General features: G+C 39.2%; 1 protein-coding gene across 1 annotated transcript; it reads left to right on the top strand.

The window, feature by feature from the left end:
• Positions 1-6,471: 6,471 nt before the first annotated feature.
• PTGS2 (prostaglandin-endoperoxide synthase 2) lies at positions 6,472-16,727 on the top strand. Its single transcript, XM_032783434.2, has 10 exons — positions 6,472-6,801; positions 8,067-8,183; positions 8,331-8,474; positions 9,234-9,377; positions 9,905-10,086; positions 10,901-10,984; positions 11,262-11,508; positions 13,055-13,341; positions 14,077-14,224; positions 14,410-16,727. The coding sequence occupies exons 1-10, from the start codon at positions 6,750-6,752 to the stop codon at positions 14,817-14,819; spliced, it is 1,815 nt and encodes a 604-aa protein (XP_032639325.1). The 5' UTR covers positions 6,472-6,749; the 3' UTR covers positions 14,820-16,727.
• The last annotated feature ends 4,710 nt before the right edge of the window (positions 16,728-21,437 follow it).

Consider the following 21,437-nt stretch of genomic DNA (forward strand, 5'->3'; position numbering starts at 1 on the left):
CAGAAGTATAAAAATATCACTTGGCTGATAAAATATGTTTTTAAAAGGCCCAAACATATCATTGATTCCAAAAGCATAAGTTTTCCAAGATCAATTGGTGTACAACATAGGCAGAAAATAAAATAAGCCCACAGAATGGAGAAAACATGGCTGTTAGCTGCACTCCAGTAATGAAATCTAGGAGATGACGACACCATCTCAGTTTGGAAACTTGGCCATTCCCACTGCCCACTCACTGCCACTCAAGCAAAATAAATGCATTGCTGCCAATGCTCATGATTTTCTCTGGAGTCTCTGGATTATCATTTTATGATATTTCCCTCTCCTATAGTTACGTGAAAAAATGAGAATCTTAGCTTTCAATTTAAGAAAAAAATAAATTTCTAGACTAACAAGTAGTAGAGGAAAGCTTGAAAACCTGAAACTTCATAGCTCAAACAATGGAAGGCAAATAAAAAAAGGATATAAAATGTATGTTTTTATCTCATTATTTTTAAGTGCTTGTCATGACTGCGCTTGGCTTGGCTTGTGATTTTTGAATGTCATTTGCTAGTGATTACTGTTTGATTTTTTTTCACTGAATTATATACACCAAACCATTCTATAGTTCACATATGTAGAATACCCTTGCCACTTTTCAGCAGTAAATATTTTAGCCATGCAGGACACATTACCCTGACTTATCTCTATACAACTGTCATTGAAGAAACTGTTTGCATATATCTGAGGACTGAATCAGCTTTTTCACTGATTTTTTTTTCAAAACATCAAGAAATAATAAGATCATGCTAGAACAATTGTTTGCCAAAAATCAATGTTTAATGGCTGCAGTTTGGTATTTGAGTAGCACAAAAACATCTGAAAACATTTTTTATTTGTTAAGGTTCATGTCACTTAGAATAGCTAGATTCCTTCCTTTTTATATGAGAGAGAGGGGAGAGGCATGTTGATTGTGTGTTTTTAAAATAGGGTTTGAACTTGTAAAGTTTTACTCTTGAACAGATGTTTTATGCCATTGACTGTAAACCTGTGAAATTCAGGGATTTTATTTAAAATGCAGACAAAATCTAAAATACAATAGCAAATTCTCTGTCTGTACCATCACTTATCTTCATCAGGTCACACCGTACAAAGCAAACATCTAGCAGAAGAGGGCAGTAACACTCAATAAATCCTTCCCCGTGTTAGTTGCATGATTCAGTCAGTTTCTACTGCTTCAAACTATACTTAGTACAACACACTATACACACCATGTACAAAATATATGCCATTTGGCCAAAAAAAAATCACTCTTCAGATGTATTTTTATGACCCCCAGGTGCAAGTCACCTAGGAGCTCTGGTCATGGACCAGAACTCCACTGTGCTAGGTGCTGTGCAAACACAGAATTAAAAAGACAGCTCCTGCCCCACAGAGATGTCAAAACTCTCTGAGAAGGATGAATTAGCAGTATCCAGAGGGGAGCAATTCCCTGATAGTCAGGGAAATCAGTCCAAACCTCCCACCAATTTAGTGGCACAATTGTAACAAGAATTTCCCAGGACCCTCTTCAAAAGCCCTCCAGGACCAAGGTGCAACAACTGCTATACACAGTCATTCCAACAGCAACGTTCTACTTCTAACACCAATGTCACCCTTTGTCATTTGATAGCAGATGTCTGGGGCTTTCTTGTTTGGCTTCCCAGTGGAGGAGTCTGGGTATATTTAAAGTGTAATGTATTTTATTCACACAGCTACACCAGTCCTGGAATCACAGCAATCAAACAGCACTCAGGCAATTCCCTCTTTGAGAAATTTCAGCCCACATACCAATGCTGAGTTGCAGGAAGCTATACTAACCCAAGAACTGTCTCCAACTATCTGCCAGAGCTTCTCTCAAAGGACTACCACATCAACTAACAATAACACAGCATTTCTTCAAAGACTAAAACCTTGCTTGCATGCAAAGAAAACTTGTAAAACAACACGTACAATGCCACCTGTCATGACAACATTATACTTTAAGTTGTCATTTCTATGTCTATGCATGGTGGAGGGAAGAGGAGGCCCATCAGGAAATCAGATCCTGCCCCCATGTAAGTTAGAGCAATTGAGCAGCTGCTTAACTTACACCACTAATGTAGGTCCCAAAGCGACCTTACACCAATGGAGGATATGCATAAGGGACTTCTGCTCTGCCCCACCCCAATAAGTCCCACTCCTACACTCTAAGTCAGAGGTGTTTAGGTTGACTGGCAAAGAAGTTTCTGCCAATTTTGCACCGGCAAAGAGTCCTGCTACGCAAGAGGAATTTTCCTTTGGCTACCTCTGACAATAGCAAACTGGAGAACTCTGCCCACTGTTTCTTTCATTCACACTTTAGATATTTATAATCATTAAATTTAACAAAATGGATGAAAAATTGGCTATATCCCTGGCATACTCCAGAACCACAGGTGATGTGTGATTCTATTGAAGAATGATATAACAATGTGTAACTAAGAGATAAGTCTCCAGCTACAGCAAAACTATTTGTCTTTTTCAATAATCTCCCTACATTGCCAGCTCTGATTCTCCTGCCTTAGTTACAGGTTTCAGAGTGGTAGCCATGTTAGTCTGTATCAGCAAAAACAATGAGGAGTACTTGTGGCACCTTAAAGACTAACAAATTTATTTGGGTATAAGCTTTTGTAGGCTAAAACCCACTTCACCCAGATGTATGGAGTGGAAAATACAATAGGCAGATATATATACACAGTACATGAAAAGACCCGTGTTGCCTTACCAAGTTGGGAGTCAGTTGTAAAGAGACAATTCAATTAAAGTTGAAGAAGGCAATTATCAACAGGAGGAAAAATTTGTAGTAGTAATCAGGATAGCCCATTTCAAACAGTTGACAAGAAGGTGTGAGTAACGGTAGGGAAAAATTAGAATGGGGAAATTAGTTTTTAGTTTTTGTAGTTTGTTAGTCTCTAAGGTGCCACAGGTACCTCTCGTAGTTTGTGCCTTAGTTAGAAACCCTGCAGTATTTCCTAGTTTTACATTTTTTCTATGATTATTTAAAAAAATACTTCAAATTTAGTGGTTTTTCAAATCTATAAAATCATGGTCATACTTCTGAGAAAACAGATGCATAAAAGTCTATCAAGGAGGCCCCCAAATCAGCACTGGTTGAAGACCACTAAAAAGGCTTACCATTTTTATAGCTTCCACCTGAGGATCTTAATGCATTTCACAAACACTAATTAATTTAGCTCACAAACTCCCGGTTAAATAGAGACATAACCTCATTTTACGGTTGAAGGCATTGAAGAAAAGAGGTTACATGACTTGCTGAAGGTCACATGGAAAACGTGTGGTTCACAGTGAACTCAGACAGACCTCCTGACACCGTCTTTTGATTTCATGAGAAAGCTAAAAATCAGCATATGAGGCTTTTTGATTCATATTAAAGAGTAGGTAACCATCTGTGCTAGGGTTCAAACCACTAGCTCAGCAGTTCTCAAAGTGGGTCACCAGGGCTGGCTTAGACTTACTGGGGCTTGAGTGGGCTCAGGTTTCAGTCCCCCCTCCTGGGGTCATGTAGTAATTTTTGTTGTCAGAAGGGGCTTGGAGTGCAATAACGTTTGAGAACCTCTGCACTAACTGATTGAGTTTGCGGGGAAAACATCTCCAGAGGCAGGTTAGAATTGTCCACTACGCATATTCCTACACTGTGAAAAATAAACAAGCAAAAATTCTGTGGCAGCAAGTTTCAGAGCCTGGGTCAAGTGACTCAACCTCTTGTGGCATGTAGGGTCACCAGATGTCCTGATTTTATAGGGATTGTCCTGATTTTTGGGTCTTTTTCTTATATAGGCTCCCATTACCTCCCCCCACACACACCCCGTCCTGATTTTTTACACTTGCTTCTGGTCACCCTATGGCCATGCTACAGGGCTAAATAGCAGTGCAGACGTTCAAGGTCAGTGCCAAGACTTTTCCCTCTCACTGGATTTCAGAGACCAGCTCCAGCCTGAGCCCCAAAGTTTACACTACTATTTTTAGCCCCCCACACCATAAGGCCAAGTCGGCTGATCCTGGTTCTGAGACTCACTGTCATGGGTTTTTTGGTTTTGGATATTTTGGTTTTTTGTTGTGTAGACATATTAGGGGGACCTGATATTATGGGCTTTGTCTTATATATGCAACTATACCCCCAACCCCTCAAAAAAGTGTCCCAATTTTTTACATGTGATATCTGGTCAGCCTAAGACAAACTTTAAGGGGTTTCTTACACTTTCCTCTGAAGCATCCAGTACTGTCCTCTAACTGACTAAATGAACCATCTGTTTGAGAATATTGCCATTCCTATTCATCCTTTCTAAGATAGTTAACATATATAAAATAAAGGTAAACCATCCCTAAGGACCTATATGTATTCCATAAAAGAAAGAACTAAGTAGAAATGTAGTTAAATTCACTGTATGTATCAAAGTTCGCTGGTGGGGGATTAAACCACTGCTAGCAAGGAAGAGGTTATATCATCATTTCTGACTGAAACATTTGATTGAACTGCTATTCTAACAGATATCAGAGGAGTAGCCACGTTAGTCTGTTTCCGTAAAAACAATGAAGAATCCAATGACACCCTAAAGAGTAACAGATTTATTTGGGCATAAGCTTTCATGGGTAAAAAACCCACTTCTTCAGATGCATGGATCGAAGTGGGTTTTTTACCCATGAAAGCTTATGCCCAAATAAATCTGTTAGTCTTTAAGGTGCCACTAGACTCATTGTTGTTTTCATCCTAACAGATAATGCCTATGCAGAAGTAAAATGAGATGTTGTCTGAATTTTTACCTAATTTTTTTTCATTTAAAAAAATTGTAAAGACCACTGGACCCACTTAAAACATTTAAATGAAATCCTTCTCCTAATATTTAAATGAATTGTTTTAAACAATTAATAATAGTGATATAGTACAATAATTTGATTAAAATTGTAATAAAGAACACTTTATAAGGACAATCAAGACTAACTTGGCTAACAGCTTTTTTGGGAGTGTGAGAGGAGGATCTGATAATTGTCATCAACCCTGTTCCCAACTTTAGCTGGGATGTGCTATTTTTTTTGTTGTTGTTTTGTTTTGTTTTAAGGTAATAAATCTTTCCTGGAAGGAATTGCCTCTGTCTATCTGTATTGACCAGCACAACAGAACCCAGTTCGGACTGGAGCTTTTGGATACTACACGGATTTAAATGTTTAACAGGAGTGATCATTCTGAAAAAGTCATTTGGGAAAATATAATTTGCAGTCAGAAAAGCAGATTCAATTTATGCCAAGGAACCATTTGTCCATTTCATGCCTATTTTTAAATAGACACCTTGGGCCAAACTTTGCTTACCTTACTCACAGGCTTAAGGACAGTAGGATTTCAACCAATGCCTACAACAAATACAATGGAAGGTCGGCAATAGGGAGACTCTCAAACTTTCACATGAAACCCAATTTTGAAGTGATTAAAGGACAGAGCTGTGATGTGTATAAGCTCAAATGATACCAACCCCAGTATCTGACCTGGCTGACTTTTCAGTGGCCGGGGAAAATAAAAGGAATACTCCACCTAAATATATATATCTGGTGAGTCCTTTTTCAGCAGTAACCTGGGAGGACAGCACTCCAGGTAAAGGTGAGAGCCTAAAAGGCAAACAATACAATTTTGTTTTCCATCTCTAATTTATAATTATATGGTAAAGTACACACGTTTTCACTAACACTTTTCTATTTTTGTGTCTGATTTTGTAAGCAATGTGTGTTAAAGTGAAGTGAAACGTGGGGATAGGCAGGACAAATCAAACTCCTGAAAGGGGTACAGTAGTCTGGAAGGGTTGAGAGCCATTGATGTAGAGCATATTGTGGTCCATTTTGAGTTGAGCTCATAGAAGGGAGATTTCCCAAAGCAATTACAAAATGTAAAAATAGATTTTATTTTGGCTTCTCTTAAGGTGCTGAGGAAGGAGGTGGTTCTTTTCCCGGCGGGGGGCGGATGTTGAGGGCAAATTTCAATCCGGGACACTAAAGTTTTGTTTGTAAAGGAGAAATCTGGAAGGAAGCTGAAGCGCAGGGAAAGCCTGGTGAGTACACGAGAGAAAACAAAGCAAGGGTGCTGTCGATTCTCTCGGCTCCTCTTTGGCTGCTACATTTGTGATGGGAGCCACGCACGAACGACCAATGCTAGGGAAGAGCGGACTCTCCATTCCCTAGCAGCAACTGCACGCCAGCAGCGAGGGGAACCAGCAGGGAGAGCTGGGCAGCGGCACGGCCGATCCTGGCAGAAGAGTCTGGGCGATGGAGCTTCCAAGAGACAAAGGAGCTCAAACCTGGCATTCGAGATTTTTGCTGAATCTAGAGATCAGCTGGGAATAGCGTGTGAGAGAGACAAACAACCCATCCTGCGTGTTTGGGGGCGCGTAGGAAACAGACTCGAGGGCGGAGAGGTTGGGGATTCCCCCGATCCCATGAGCTGGGGAGGAAGTTGGGGGGGGGGGTCACCTTTACACACTCCAGGAAATTCCCTTTTCATTCAGATGATTTATTGGATGTGAGGGTTATTTCCGGACGTACTTTTACGTCACTCACTTTTTGGTCCATAAGTAGGATGCGATTAATCGTGGACGCAATCTACAACACACCGGGAAAGCAGCAAGAAAGCAGAAGTAGCTCTGTCTGTACAGAACCTGACAGGACTACGCAGCAACAAGTTTCCTCCCGTGAAGAACCACTGGGATATGATTGTGCTCTGCACTTTAATCATCGGTCTCCTGGCTTTCAGCCAAGCAGGTTAGTACTCAAACCTTCTCTGTCTCAGAGCCCTGGCTGCGCTGCATTTGTTTGCGGTGCTTTGCGATGTCCTTTCCCCAAAGTTGAGGCTGGCGTGGTGCGTTTTGTGTTCTCTTTGTTCTGAGTCTTGGATGGAGGCAGTTTTGCTAGCACAGCCTTGAGGGGGCTACAGGGAGAGTGAGATTCAGAATTAATTTTCTAACGAGTGCCACTGCCTTTGGAATAGCACTGATGACACCCCATGCTTGTAAGAAATGGAGCCTCAGGTTTAAGAATGTGCTATAGTGACACAGTGACATAGGAGCCAGTGCAGAACTCATGAGTTGTAATCCAGGAGCTGCCAAGATGGTCAAGGATACAACCCCATGCTCCGGGTTGTCCCTAGCCTCTGGGAATGGATGACAGGGGATGGTTCACTCAATAATTGCCTGTTCTGTTCATTCTCTCAGAAGCACCTGGCATTGGCCACAGTCAGAAGACAGGATAATACAGGGTAGAAGGACCATTGGTCTGACCTAGTATGCCATTCTTAACGTTGTTGGTGATGGTGGTTGTATTAAAAATATCATGTTGATGTCACATCCCAATCTCTCTGATTTACCATGCTTTGGTATAAAATTTGCTCCTGAGATTCTTAGTTAAGATGGGCACCGGCTGCAAATTTTCAGCCAGCACCCAACTTTCTCCAGTGCTCTGGGGAGTCGAGAGATTGGGAAGTGACACACAAAACACTGTAGCTGGTTTAGGGCTAGGAAACAGGTAGATCTAGGATTTGGAGCTAAAAGAATTATAAATTGCTTGCACAGTACCTAGTGATGCTCATTTATTAATGAACCCAACTTTCATTGAATTCTCAGAACAGAATTAGGCCTAGAGAAATTACGACTTTTCATTTTTCCCATTCTCTCTTGCCACCTTGAAAACTTGTAGTTAAACTACAAGTTTTAAATGGGATATTGAGAGATGATCAGAACATTCTGGGGGGGGAGGTCATCAATTCTCTAGCAATGCCTCCTACATACAATACCAATTGAAAATGAATCACCCATAAACTGTCAATATTTTTTCTTTTTATATTAATAACTTTTAAGTATATCGGTGCAGGGTTTAGTCTGAACTGGACCTACTTACACTTTGATTATTTTCTGCCATATTCCTCAGGAAATTGCTTACATAGCTCTTAAAACTTCACTTAGGGAGATGAAAACATCAATGTATTCATTCCAAATACTCTTTTATTAACATTACTCTAATTTTCATTGCAGCTAATCCTTGCTGCTCAAACCCATGCCAGAACAGAGGAGTGTGTATGACGAGAGGTTTTGACCGATATGAATGTGATTGTACAAGGACAGGATTTTATGGGGAAAACTGTACTACACGTAAGTCTGAAAGCCATGTTTTTATAGCTAACAATAATGAATCTTGAAAGCTGCAAAATATTCCAGTATTTTACTTTCAGATTTGCATATTATTTTGTCCTATAAGTAATTTACAATATTCTTAATCTGTCCCCTCAATGCTCACAGCGGAATTCTTGACCTGGTTGAAACGGACATTGAAACCTACTCCAAACACTGTCCACTACATCCTCACTCACTTCAAAGGTGTCTGGAATATAATAAACAGCATTCCCTTCTTCCGTGATTCCATCATGAGATATGTATTGACATGTAAGTATCCTCCTTGTTCTATTATCCTTTGGTTATAGACACTGGCCACAAGAGTTTAAGGAAATATTGTGTTGCTTAGTGATTTTATAGACATACATACATACATACATACTTTAGATATATGGGACAGGAGATGTAGAAAGCAGAAGCATGGCATACATTTCACCTCATAATCAAGGAGGTGTGGGAGAACAGAAAGGGATTTTTTTTATGGGGTCCACCACTGATCAAAATTATTCTGTTATTTTTGTAAAATAAAAATTATGACATCTATAAAGCAAATAATTTATCTCTATAATTAAATACAGTGATTCAAACATTATATTATACACTGAAGTGTTCCACTGAATACGGTTTTAATACTAGAAAGTACTATGCTATAAATTTGCTCTTAAATAAGGACGGCTCCAAGCAAAAAGCCTGGATCTCACTATACTTAAACTGGGAAGAGGTTCAGACTCAAACTGAAACATCATAGCTTGCCTCTTATCACTGTAATAGAGTGAAACAAAACCCTATGTCCCACACCAGCAAATTTTGGCAAAGTTTATATCTGGATGCAAACTTGGTAAGTCTGGCCCCATTTCTACTGTAAAATAACCAAAATACTATCACTTCACTAATTTGAGTAAACCTATTGAAATCAATGGAACTATTTACAAGAGAAGAGTGGAAAGGATTTGCCCTTGTAGCTTAATTAAATTCAATTTACTGTTTTAAGGCCAACCTTAATTTTTTTTTTAATTTTTTTTTTTTTAGCAAGATCACATTTGATTGACAGTCCACCAACATACAACAGCCAGTATGGTTACAAAAACTGGGAAGCCTATTCCAACCTTTCCCTCTATACTAGAGCCCTCCCACCAGTGGCACTGGACTGCCCAACACCCATGGGTGTTAAAGGTAAGGAATAAAAGGGATTTCCAATGTTTGATTGTGGAGTGTGGAAGAGTCAATTTATTTTGCCCTCTCATTTAACGGACTATTTTTTACAGAGATACACTCTGAAATCTGCAACAGTATATTGTAAAGTAGTGTATTGGATATACTGTACAAAGAGCTAAAAACTAAGTAACGATTTACAGACTCCAACCGTAGTTATTAAGCTAAATGCTAGAAAGAAAAGAAAGAATTGAGCTGCAGATTCAATATAGGAGAAATGAAGACTTTTTAGCAATCAACTTGTGTTTTAAATCAAGTGAGTGGTTTGTAAAAGTTATAGCTAAATTGTCAGCAGGTGTAAACCAAGTAGCTCCACTGATTTATATGAGTAATGCCAGTTTATACCAGCTGAGGATCTAGGTCATAGGTTTCATATTTGATAGATACTTGTTCTGAGGAGAAAATGACATAGCTGGATTGAATAATAAAATAAGTCTTATTTCCTCCAAATGTAAGAGAAAATAAACTGATATGATTTTAAATTACAGGTAAGAAGGAGCTCCCAGATTCTGCAGTAGTTGTGGAGAAATTTCTGCTAAGGAAAAAATTTATTCCTGATCCTCAAGGCACAAATATGATGTTCACATTCTTTGCTCAACATTTCACCCACCAGTTCTTTAAGACAGATCACCACAAAGGGCCAGCCTTCACCAAAGCTCTCGGCCATGGGGTAAGACCATAAAGTTGTGACTCTTACTGAAAAGAGCAGCAAAGTTTATCAGCCTTTGTGGCAAGAACAACATCCTTCAGAGTGCTAGGAGCGTACATAAACACGCACATACTACACAGCATTCTTTGTATTACTGAGAGCCTTACACTGCAGTCCTAAGGCTGACAAAACTGTTGTTCAACAAGATGGAGGCTTTTCCAGTCCAAACTAGGAGCCTAAATATTCTATCAAAAATACCAAATGATTTAATTCTCCTTATCTACACAATCTTAATTTTCCAAATGCGGTGTTATTGTTTTCACACAAAGCCATCCATATCTACTGAAACCACAAAAGTTTTTCTGTTGGACTGTTTCCGTCATGCAGAAAAAGGCATATACAGTACTGTAAAATAATTGTCGTGCTACACTTTTAAAAGAGACTTTGCTATTGAAAAGCAACTATTTCACATGAGTATCTATTATTTCTGTAAACCAATTCCAGTTTAAAAGTCCACAAGAATCTTACAATATTATATTATATAGTTTCCAGACTGTCCATTCTTTTAGACATGTTTGAAGCAGTCTTTTTGAACTGACTGAGAATTTAAAAACTCATTGTTATGCATTGTTTAATCCGGTTCTAACAAAAAAGCTGACTTTATTTTTAAATCTTTATGTAAGGTATACATGGGGTGCCAATCCTCATAGTATACTTAATATGCAAACATTTAAGCCCCAGTCCAACTCCCATTGACTTAAACAGGAATTGGATCCATCCTAAAATAATCAGAAATGTAGTTTGACTTCATGTTTCAAATACTTTTATTTTATAGGTTGACTTGAACCATGTCTATGGAGAGACTTTGGATAGACAACTTAAGTTGCGGCTACTTAAGGATGGAAAGCTGAAGTATCAGGTGTGTTTCACTTTAAAATTCCTACTGTCTAATAGGAGAACAATGGAGTTTTATAGTTAACATTTGTTAATAGTATGAATTTTTGTTAAAACACAGTGGGCCAAATTCAGCCATGGTGTTAGCAGGTCCCATCTACGTCAGTAGTAGCTGAACGTACAAATACAAGGGCAGAATTTGGTCCACAGGCTGTATTTTTAGAATGGGAAAAATAAAATACTGGAGAATGTCTCTCCTTTTTTTTCTTAGTCTCTTAGTCTCTCCTTTTTTTTAACTGCAGATGATTGATGGAGAAATGTACCCTCCCACAGTGAAGGACACTCAGGCAGAAATGATCTACCCACCTCATGTTCCTGAGCACCTGCAATTTTCTGTAGGCCATGAGGTGTTTGGTTTGGTCCCAGGTTTAATGATGTATGCCACAATCTGGCTCAGGGAGCACAATCGGGTCTGTGACATCCTTAAGCAGGTGCATCCAGAATGGAATGATGAGCAGCTGTTCCAAACTACCAGGCTCATATTGATAGGTGAGTAAACATGAAAATGAGACTTTCCATGTTAAACTATTTTATACAGATATAGAGCAGAGCTTCAGGGGGCTGCATTCTCAAAAGTGATTTTGTGTGCCTCCTTATTTTGAGGGGCCAGCTTAAAATACCTTAAAGGTATTTTCAGAGGCTAGGGAGATCAGAACTTTCTGAAAATAAGTCCCTTTAAGATGTCTCAAGCTAGGCACCCAAAAACAGAGGGACACAATCACTAGTCCACTTATGAAAGTGGAGGCCTTGTTTTTTTGGGTTTTTTTTGAACGGCTATTAATTATACAATATGCTAAAAAGTTATCAACATGTTACAATGATCTGGGAGGTTTTTCCTCCCCTAGGCTACTTCAACAGGTTTAATAATAGAACAAATTTTACTTAGTTTATTAAATCAAATCACAAGGAATTTTTAAAAAAGTTTTCATGACCTATGTTCAGTATTTGACGGTTCATGAAAAAAACAGTCCATTGTAACCAGTATCTTGAATATCAAACTGTGGAGAATTCCTAAATCAAGCTGCATTCTGTTTCTTTAACTAAGGGAAATAGAACCGTGAGGTGCAGGACGGTGAGTTTAAGGCCATGTCTACACTAGCACTTATGTCAGCAAAACTTCTGTTACTCAGGAATGTGAAAAACACACCCTCCTGAGCAACATAAGTTTTGCCAGTATAAGCGCTTGTGTGCACAGTGCTATGTCTCCCACTGACATAGATACCGCCACTTGTTGAGCTGGTTTTATTTTGTAGATACAAGCGCTCTTACAGCGGCACAGCTGTGATGCTATAAGCTTGTAAGTGTAAACATAGCCTAATTCTCAAATGTCAGGCATGTGCAGCTGGATGACCTTCAGCTGCTGCTGAAGTGTCTTATCTTCAGTGCAATTGCTGCTCTTTGTTACAGGTTAAGAGAAAAGCTTTTATTCAGTTTAGAATTTAGGAAGTTACTCGAAAGCTAACCCAAAATGATGGTTATTATATATTAGTCTCTATCCAGTGACATTTATTTTCATGTTAATGTTTATGCACACTCCATTTGGGCAAGACAACTAATTGGTTGTCCCCAGATAAACACTGCAACAGTATACTAAAAGGAGATAGTTGTATTTGACAGAAACAGCAACTCAGAATTGCTTTGAGATATCTATATCTTTTTCTTGATAAAATTGACAATGTTTTCCCTACAGAAAAATCCTACAGAATGTAATAGCAAATTATGTCCTTGCTATGGAATTGTTAAAGGAAATTATAGAAAGGACACACTTTGCTACTAAATTCTAAATGTTTATTACATTTGAGAACTGCTATCATTTTCATCCCTATTCACTTCTGTAAGAGTTTGTAAGAGTTTACAAAGCATTAAGAAATCTTGAACATCTTCTCAGTCTCCTCCCAAAATATATTTATTTTAGAACAATCCTTGGCCATTTTACCTCACCATTTAATCCTCTCTCACACAGCTGGCTGAACATTCAGAATTGATCCTGCAAACAAAACTGATACACATTTTCCCTGTTTCATTGAACTAACAGGAGAGACCATCAAGATTGTCGTTGAAGACTATGTGCAACAGTTGAGTGGCTACTACTTCAAGCTGAAGTTTGATCCCGAGCTGCTGTTTAACCAGCAATTTCAATATCAGAATAGAATTGCAGCCGAATTCAACACTCTGTACCACTGGCACCCACTTCTGCCTGACAGTTTTCAGATCCATGACCAGGAGTACACTTTCCAGCAATTTCTCTACAACAACTCTATCATGGTGGAACATGGCCTTTCCCACATGGTGAAATCCTTCTCCAAGCAAATTGCCGGCAGGGTAAATATTCTTACTAAGATTTTTAGCTTTTGGATAGAGTCTAGAATTTTTTTTGTGCCAATTAACATAAGCCAGAAACTTGGGGAAAAGTTTACTTGGAATTTCTTCTGTGAAAAAGAAAGATACCTGCTAGTTTAAATAGTAAAATCTAATTCTTCCCAGTACTAGAGTTACCAAAGCAAATGCACTTTAAATGTTATTGTCCACGAGCCCAGATTCTTCACTCTTAGTACTTACAGAACTCTCACTGATTTCAATGGGAATTTTATTTGTAGGAAGGCTTCAAGGTCAGGTCAAAAATGGCCTTTTAATTTAAAAAAGGAAAAGGAAAACTCTTCCAAAGCTTGATATAATCTTGCAAAAAATATCATTTACTTGAAAATAACACTCATTTTATAATGATTTTCAGTTGTAAAGTTAAAATCCTAGCAATTCTGGCCTAAACAAGTGTATCTACTGTAGCAGGTTGCACTCTCAGAGAAGTGCAGTACAATAGCTTTATATTCTTGTTGGGATGTGCCATGGTTGTGGTACTCCCCAGTGTTAATGGAAATTGTAGGGCTAAAAGCCATTCAAGGGACACTTCCTTACTCAGAAGAACCCCCAGTCATGTCAATGGAAATGTTGCCAGAGGAAGGCAAGCAGGATTCCACCCAAAGTTTATACACACGATAAAAGTTGTCAGGAGTTTGCCTAGAGTTCTTATTATTCTTTGTATCTTTTTTTTTGCAATAGGTTGCTGGAGGTAAGAACGTTCCTTCTGCAGTACAGAAAGTAGCTAAGGCTTCAATTGATCAAAGCAGACAGATGAGATACCAGTCCTTGAATGAGTACCGAAAACGCTTCCTAATGAAACCTTTTAAGTCATTTGAGGAACTTACAGGTAAGAGCTATTCTTTCGAATGGGGCCTTTTCTTACAAATGGTTAATACAGTAGATAGGTCACTGTTTGTTTCCAGGATTATATAAACTGGGGTTGTGGTGGGAAGTAGGATTAAAGACCAAAAGAAGAGTGCCAAAAGGTGGCATTTTCCATTTACTACTCTTATTTATTATTAATTGTTACAGGAGAAAAAGAAATGGCAGCTGAATTAGAAGAGCTTTATGGAGACATTGATGCTATGGAGCTGTACCCTGGCCTTCTAGTAGAAAGGCCTCGTCCTGGTGCCATCTTTGGTGAGACCATGGTGGAACTTGGAGCACCATTCTCTTTGAAAGGGCTGATGGGAAATGCTATCTGTTCTCCGGAGTACTGGAAACCAAGCACCTTTGGCGGAAAAGTGGGCTTTGAAATAATCAATACTGCCTCCCTACAAAAGCTCATCTGCAATAACGTGAAGGGCTGTCCCATCACCGCCTTCCATGTCCTAAACTCTGATGCCACAGAAACAGCCACCATTAATGTCAGCTCCTCAAGCTCCTCAATGGAGGATATCAACCCCACGTTACTAGTGAAAGAGAGATCCGCTGAATTGTAATACATCAATTTATTTATTTATTTAAGTAATTATATAAATTATTATATTTATATCTTTATATTTAAAAAATGAAATCCAGACTATGTCTTACTAAGACAAGGGTTCCACTGATCAAGGCAGACCACTGTTTTTAAAGTTTGCATCACTGGATCCATAATTACAAATTCTGCAACAGAAAGAAGTATTCCAAAGTGAATGGAAAATGGTCCCTTTTTGTTGTTGGTGGTGGTGTTTTGCCATAAAACTTGACAGTAAATGTTTTGTTTTGTCACTTGATAGGCAACATAATGCTACAGGAATAAGTTATGTCAACATATATTTTAATTTGAAAATGAACTCTCAAAAAACCAAAAAGATTGGATTAATGAAAACTGTAATAATTACTAATTACAGTACCATAATAGTAAATTAATGTAAAAGAAATTATGCAACTTTAAATGTTTGTATAAAGTCAGCAAATGAAAAAGTTAAGTTTCTCACAAACACTACCTCACTATCATGCACATATTTTATATTAACATTTAACGAAGAGCCTTAACTTTTATTTTCTGACTTTGGACGTTTAAACCTCTGCTCTAATGTTCCATTAATACTATTTTTAAAATTAAAATTTACTTTATAAAAATATATACTCTGTGTTTAAATCCCAATTAGGTTTTGGAGTTTGCACAACATAGTCGGGTGGGGGGGAAAGATTTGCTGCTATTTAGCTAGAAGTAGTTATTTGCCAGGCTGGGATAACAGGGCATTTATATTTTGATAGCTGTGTTGTATATTGCAAGAAATCAGAGCAAGAAATTACACAAAATGATTTTATAATAGCACTTTAGATTTTTACATGCAAGGATCATTTCATTATTTTTAGGAGGGGGTGTAGAATGGCATTTTCTGTTAAAACTGCTGGGGGGATTTAAGTAGAAAGAATGCAATTATACAGGCTGGAATTGGTTAGAAAACAATGGCCAGGGAGCTTTACTGACCATTTGTGGACAAGGCTTCCGTTTTATATCACATGTGAAAGATACAGTCTTCCCAGCACTGTATATACTGCATCCTTAATATAGGATAGGAAAATGTTAGCATGAATATGGCCCTGTTACAATTTGACTGTGACTTTCCCTAAATTTCAAGTTACTTCTTTTTACACTTTTATTATTTTAATTAGGCTGCTTATTTTAAGAGACGTTAATTTGTAACTTTCAATACTGATAACTGAGAGGAACACAGTCTATTGAACACCAAAGTGTATGAGGTTGGAAGGCTTTTTACAGATGTGTTTGGGGATACTTTTATTTATTTATTTTTTCTATGCAATGCACAAAGTGGAGAAAGCACAATGCACATTAAAAAATGTTGAGATTTCTTATATTCGGAACTGTAAATGTTCATAAATGGAAGACTATTCAGGAGGTCATCTGAAATGTGAAATGGATCAGAACATGTAATTCAGATTCATTCACCTCCTCCTCAAGAATACATTTACCCCAAAACTTTCAACATTAATCCACTCTAGAGGGAAAAAAAAATTGTTTTAAAATCTGCACCATCTTATTGCCTACTCTATCACAACTGAGTTAGTTTTCAGAATTAGGGCCCAGTCCTTCTGTTCCTTTGTATGAAATTCAAAATGAGAGTTCCGGATACAGCCAGTTTGAATGTAGATCATACACTACATGGGAAAGAAAGCAGGTCTTCCTCTATTTTGTACAATGCAAGCACAATGTCAGCACTCTATTAAGTAATAATATGTAATCCCATCTGATAGGGTTGGGACGATTACCATACATGGCTATGACAGCATGAGATTATTTATATGAAATGTTTTATAATAAATATGTTTGAATGATTTTTTCACCTTTATTTTTTTTACAAAAAGGACATATTTAAAATACAACTGTTAAAATAAAAAATGTGCAGACATTATCTGAGAGTACTGGTATTTGATACTTGATTGCAACAGAACATTTTAGTTGATTCACAATAGTATCATAAGAAAACCATATAGTTTTATTTCTCCCCTTCTACCCAAGAGTTGATCTTAGAAAATGCATTAAGTTTACTAATGATGCAAGATTAGGATAAATCAAGATCTAGAATTTGTAACATTTGGCAAGTCCTAATGCAAGGATGTGTTTAAAAATTAGCAAAATTTGTGTCAGAAAAGTGTTCCTGATTTTTTTATTTTGGGGATGGGGGGGACAAAAATGTAAATGAAAACTTCCCAGCCAATACATGGCGGGAGGAGGGAATACGAGGAGGGGAAGGCAGCAAAACATACTGGACTCCAGCTTTCTTTAAGAGAAGATTTGGGGGGCATAGTACAAAGAAGGTAAAGGATCTGGACATGAGCAAAAGGGAAAGCGAGTCAGGATGGGGGGCAATTTTATCAGATATAATTAGCCATCAGTATAATGAACAAAGAATAATTCTTTAAACAAGAGGTCATCACAGCTGATCTCCCAACCATAGGCTGATCCTTGGAACAAGCAATAATCAGGAGACCATACTATCCACCATGTCAGGCAACAAGACACCAGAGGCAATATTCCATCTTGGCTGGTTCATCCTCTCTCTCTGGAGCTAGTTGCCGAAATGTGGCTGCCAGAAAGTGAGACACAGACTCTGCAATAGTGTTATTTACTTCCATTTGAAAACTCACATTTTGCTGAATGTGATTCAGAACACAAACCCACATGGTACCCGTAACTCTGAGATCACAACATCCACTGCACAATACAGACAATTTCAACAGTCCATAGTACTAACTTCCTGTTCACATCTCATTCTGCAATCAAACGTGGAGAAGAACTCCAGAACCTGAAATGCCTGAAGAAGTCACCCAATGTTCATTTTGTCCACCAAAGGAAAGATTCCAGATATGCCTCACCCTCATCTAGATTCCTGGGAGGCTGTTATTCCATTTTCTTGGGACCAATGTCCCAAGGACATCAAAGCCCATTTACCTTGCTCTCTCCTATTCCAAGGACATGCTAACAGCTTCACAAGTAAGAGCTGCCCATGGGCATTCCTCTGTCAACGTAGCAAGTTCTATCAACTGTGAAACAATCCTTTTTGTGAGGATGAGAGAGGGGGTATCAAGGAGTGGGTAAAAGGTGGACTTCATATTGCAGTTGGCCACCTAATCTTGTTGAAGCAGCAAGGTCACCCATCAATATCAGACCACAACATTTCTAAAGTAGATTGGCCCCACCACCTGTCACAACCATTCCCCGAATGGAAGGCTCTGCCATCACTGCTTTCCTGTGCAATATAATAAGACCCTGCTGCCAGGATAGCTATCAGAACCATGTGAGCTGTATCCTTAACAGATCCATAGGGGCAGTAAATACACCATGTGATTGTAGTGCATTCTCCCATAAAGCACTGCAAGGGGCTCCCCTCAGGGCGAGATGGAGATGCAGCACACTCTTGGCCTTAGAGTGCTGGGCTTGCCATGCACTGCCTTTTGGGTATCTCTAAAGGAGAATGGCATGGATTTCAACTGCCCTTCCTTTTGGTCTGCGTGTGAGGGGACAGCAGGGGAAGGACAGAGATTGCCTACTGCCTCTGTCCATATAGCCACAGAAGAAGCTTCTAGAACAGTCATCCAGCTTCTAGAATGTGGCTGGAGAGGAGGGAGGAGCACCTAGACCCAACCTTACTGCATTTGCCTTTGATGCCAAGCAGAGAGAGAGAGGAAGGAGAAAGCAACCAAGAACACTGCACTTCTCACAGGGTATAGAAGAGAGACCTATGCTGTCATAAATAGAGAGCTAAGGGTTAATGTTTCTTTTACCTGTAAAGGGTTAACAAAGGGAACCAAACACCTGACCAGAGGACCAATCAGGAAACTGGATTTTTCAAAGTCAGGGAGGGAATTTTTGGGGTCTGAGTCTTTTGTCTGTCTCTCAGCTATGAGAAGGTTCTTTCTATCTTCTACTCTTCTGTTTCCAACTTGTAAGTACAGGTAGAAAAACAATATAGGCTTTTATGTTGTTTTGGGTGTATTTACATGTGTGTAACTTGCTGGAATGTTTCAAATTGGATATCTTTTTGAATCAGACTGTTTATTCATATTTTCTTATAAGCAATAGCCCTGTATTGTCATCTTGATACAGAGTTTATATTCTTATGTCTTTTTCTTTTTTTTTTTTTATATAAAGCTTTCTTTTTAAGACTTGTTTGAGTTTTTCTCTCAGGATAAGCTCGGCAGCACCAGGGAATTTGTGGGAGGGGGAAAGAGAGATAAAATCATCTCTGTTTCCTTGTGTTTGAGGTTTGTCTCTTTGTGGAAGAGAGGGGACAGGCTTCTTGGTATTGTGATGTAAAGAGATTGCATCAATACTCTCAAGTTAGCCCAGAGAGGAAAGTCTGGGTGGGAGAGGGAGGGGGAAGGGAAGTGGAGTATTTCCCTTGCCGGTAAGACTCAGAGCTTCTGGGTCTTGGGGGTCTCTCCAGGGAAGGTTTGGGGAGACCAGAGGGGGCCAAAACCCTGGAAATTCTGGATGGTGGCAGCGAGATAAGATCCAAGCTGGTAATTAAGCTTGGAGGTTCATGCTAAGCACCCAGATTTTGGACGCTAAGGTCCAGATTTGGGACAGAGGCTTATTACATATGCTTTTGCTGAAAGGCTTTTAACCCCAGCCAGATGACTTCTTGTGGGTGGAGGAGGGGTGATAGCAGGATAAGGTCATGTGCAGAAGGTGATTCTGGCTGCTTTCCATTGCTTCAAAGGTCAGTTACAGAGAAGAAGAGGGTTCCTATCTCCCTAATTAGGGTAGGGATGTGCAGGGTGGATTCTCTGAATGAGGCATATCTACGGTAGCTCAATAGCAAAAGGGATCCACCTTGCCTTTGAGCACAGGCAAGTCTGGGATGACACAAAGGGCAAGAATGTTCCCCAGTGTGACCTGCACTGTGGAATATTTGCAGTCAGCAAGGTAACTGTTTCACCTTAGGTGTGGTGTGATGGGGCATAAACCCTGATTTTACAACATAATACTTAAGTAGGTGCAGATCTTTGTAAGAGTTTATTCTGCAATTGTGCCACTTCCTTTCTGACTGGTAAATATTCTTAGCTCTTTCTATGTTTTTCCCTTTTTCTTCTTCCTGAGGAAGTAAGAGCAGTAAGCGGCAGCCAGATATTTTAGGGATGTAACTAGCGGCTTCTCTTTTCCAAATTTTAAGGGCCAGATACCAGAAAATGATATTGCTAACTATGTCTATTAGAGGGTGAACCCTCACGAGGCATTGTTTCAGTAGTGCATGATCAATATAAAGAAAGTTGCCCTGGGAAGGGGCTTAACTCTCCTCATAGGTCCAGAGATTTAGTTGGAACCATCCCAAGATTTTGATGCAGGAGCCTGCTGTTCAAGTAGTTAAGTTACATCTTTTTTTTCTTCCTTGATATTACGTTTGTGTTATACAAATGGAAATGGTTAGTGGACACCAGCTACTTCCTGTGCTTAAAAAGATGGACTCTGCAAGATTGGATTGATATGCAGGGTGACTTTACCTCCAGTTTTGGCTGGGACAGTCCCTTTTTAAAGCCCTGTTGCGGCCATCCTAACTCCTTTGGCAAAGTGGGCCTTTGACCTGTTTACTCTTGCCAACTTGATCAGTTGCAAAGAGCAAACAGGATAAATGTCCATCTTTTTCAAAAAAGTGAGGTGCAGAGGAATGTTCAGGCAGGCGAGTGGCATTGCCAGCCCTGTGCAAGAGAGGAGGCAGAGCTTGGGTGGGGAGCAGGCGGGGCTTGACTGAGCAGCAACGCCAGCCCCAGGCTCATGCGGGGGGCAGGCAGAGCTCAGGTGAGCAGGGACACCAGCTCTGTGAAAGGAGGGGGCTTGGGAGAGTGGTTCAGGCCAGCCCCACACAAGGAAGGGAGATCAGGTGAGCTGCTTTGGCCAGCCTCACGCAGGGAGGGGGGCTCGGGCGAGCCCCACAGCATGTCCCATTTTCCCTTTGGAAAATGTGGTCACCCTATTGCTATGGACAGTTAAAGATATGTCACAATCAAAAAGGACTCCCAGGTTCCTCATCTGCAATTCAAGTGTGAGAAATTAGCTGGATCTCAAGAAAAAGAGGGGAGGAGATAATATAAAAAAAATCAATCAAAGACAAAAAGATTTGGGATTTTCAAATCAGTCTAAGGAATTTAGACACACACAGGCTGGAAGATGTGTCTAAATTTGCTTGATTGATGTGAAAATCTCAACTTTTGTTTATAGCCATGTTCATTCAACATGGGTAAGTTCTGGTGCATCCAACACATGCTATCTGCCCAGCTTAGAGAAACAGTAGGAATATCAAAAGGTAAACAAAGAAATGAAAAAGCTGAATACCATCAACACAGAAATTATAATAAAACCTGAAAGACCTTATCAATGTACAAAAAAGCAAAATAAAAAACCCAGGACTGAGCCATGATGATCTCACCTGCTAATAAGTTATATGAACATATCAGATCAATTTAATCCAGCACAGAAAAGAGATTGACTAGACAGAAAACAAATCAATGAATCCAAAAGACTGGGAAAAGATGGTGAGAGTAGAAAGGCAAGCAACTTTGATACTTTTGCTGTGTGAGTTTTCTCAAACCTGCAGCCAACATAGAGC

This window comes from Chelonoidis abingdonii, chromosome 7 (assembly GCF_003597395.2).
Source record: "Chelonoidis abingdonii isolate Lonesome George chromosome 7, CheloAbing_2.0, whole genome shotgun sequence".
NCBI classification, from domain to species: domain Eukaryota; kingdom Metazoa; phylum Chordata; order Testudines; family Testudinidae; genus Chelonoidis; species Chelonoidis abingdonii.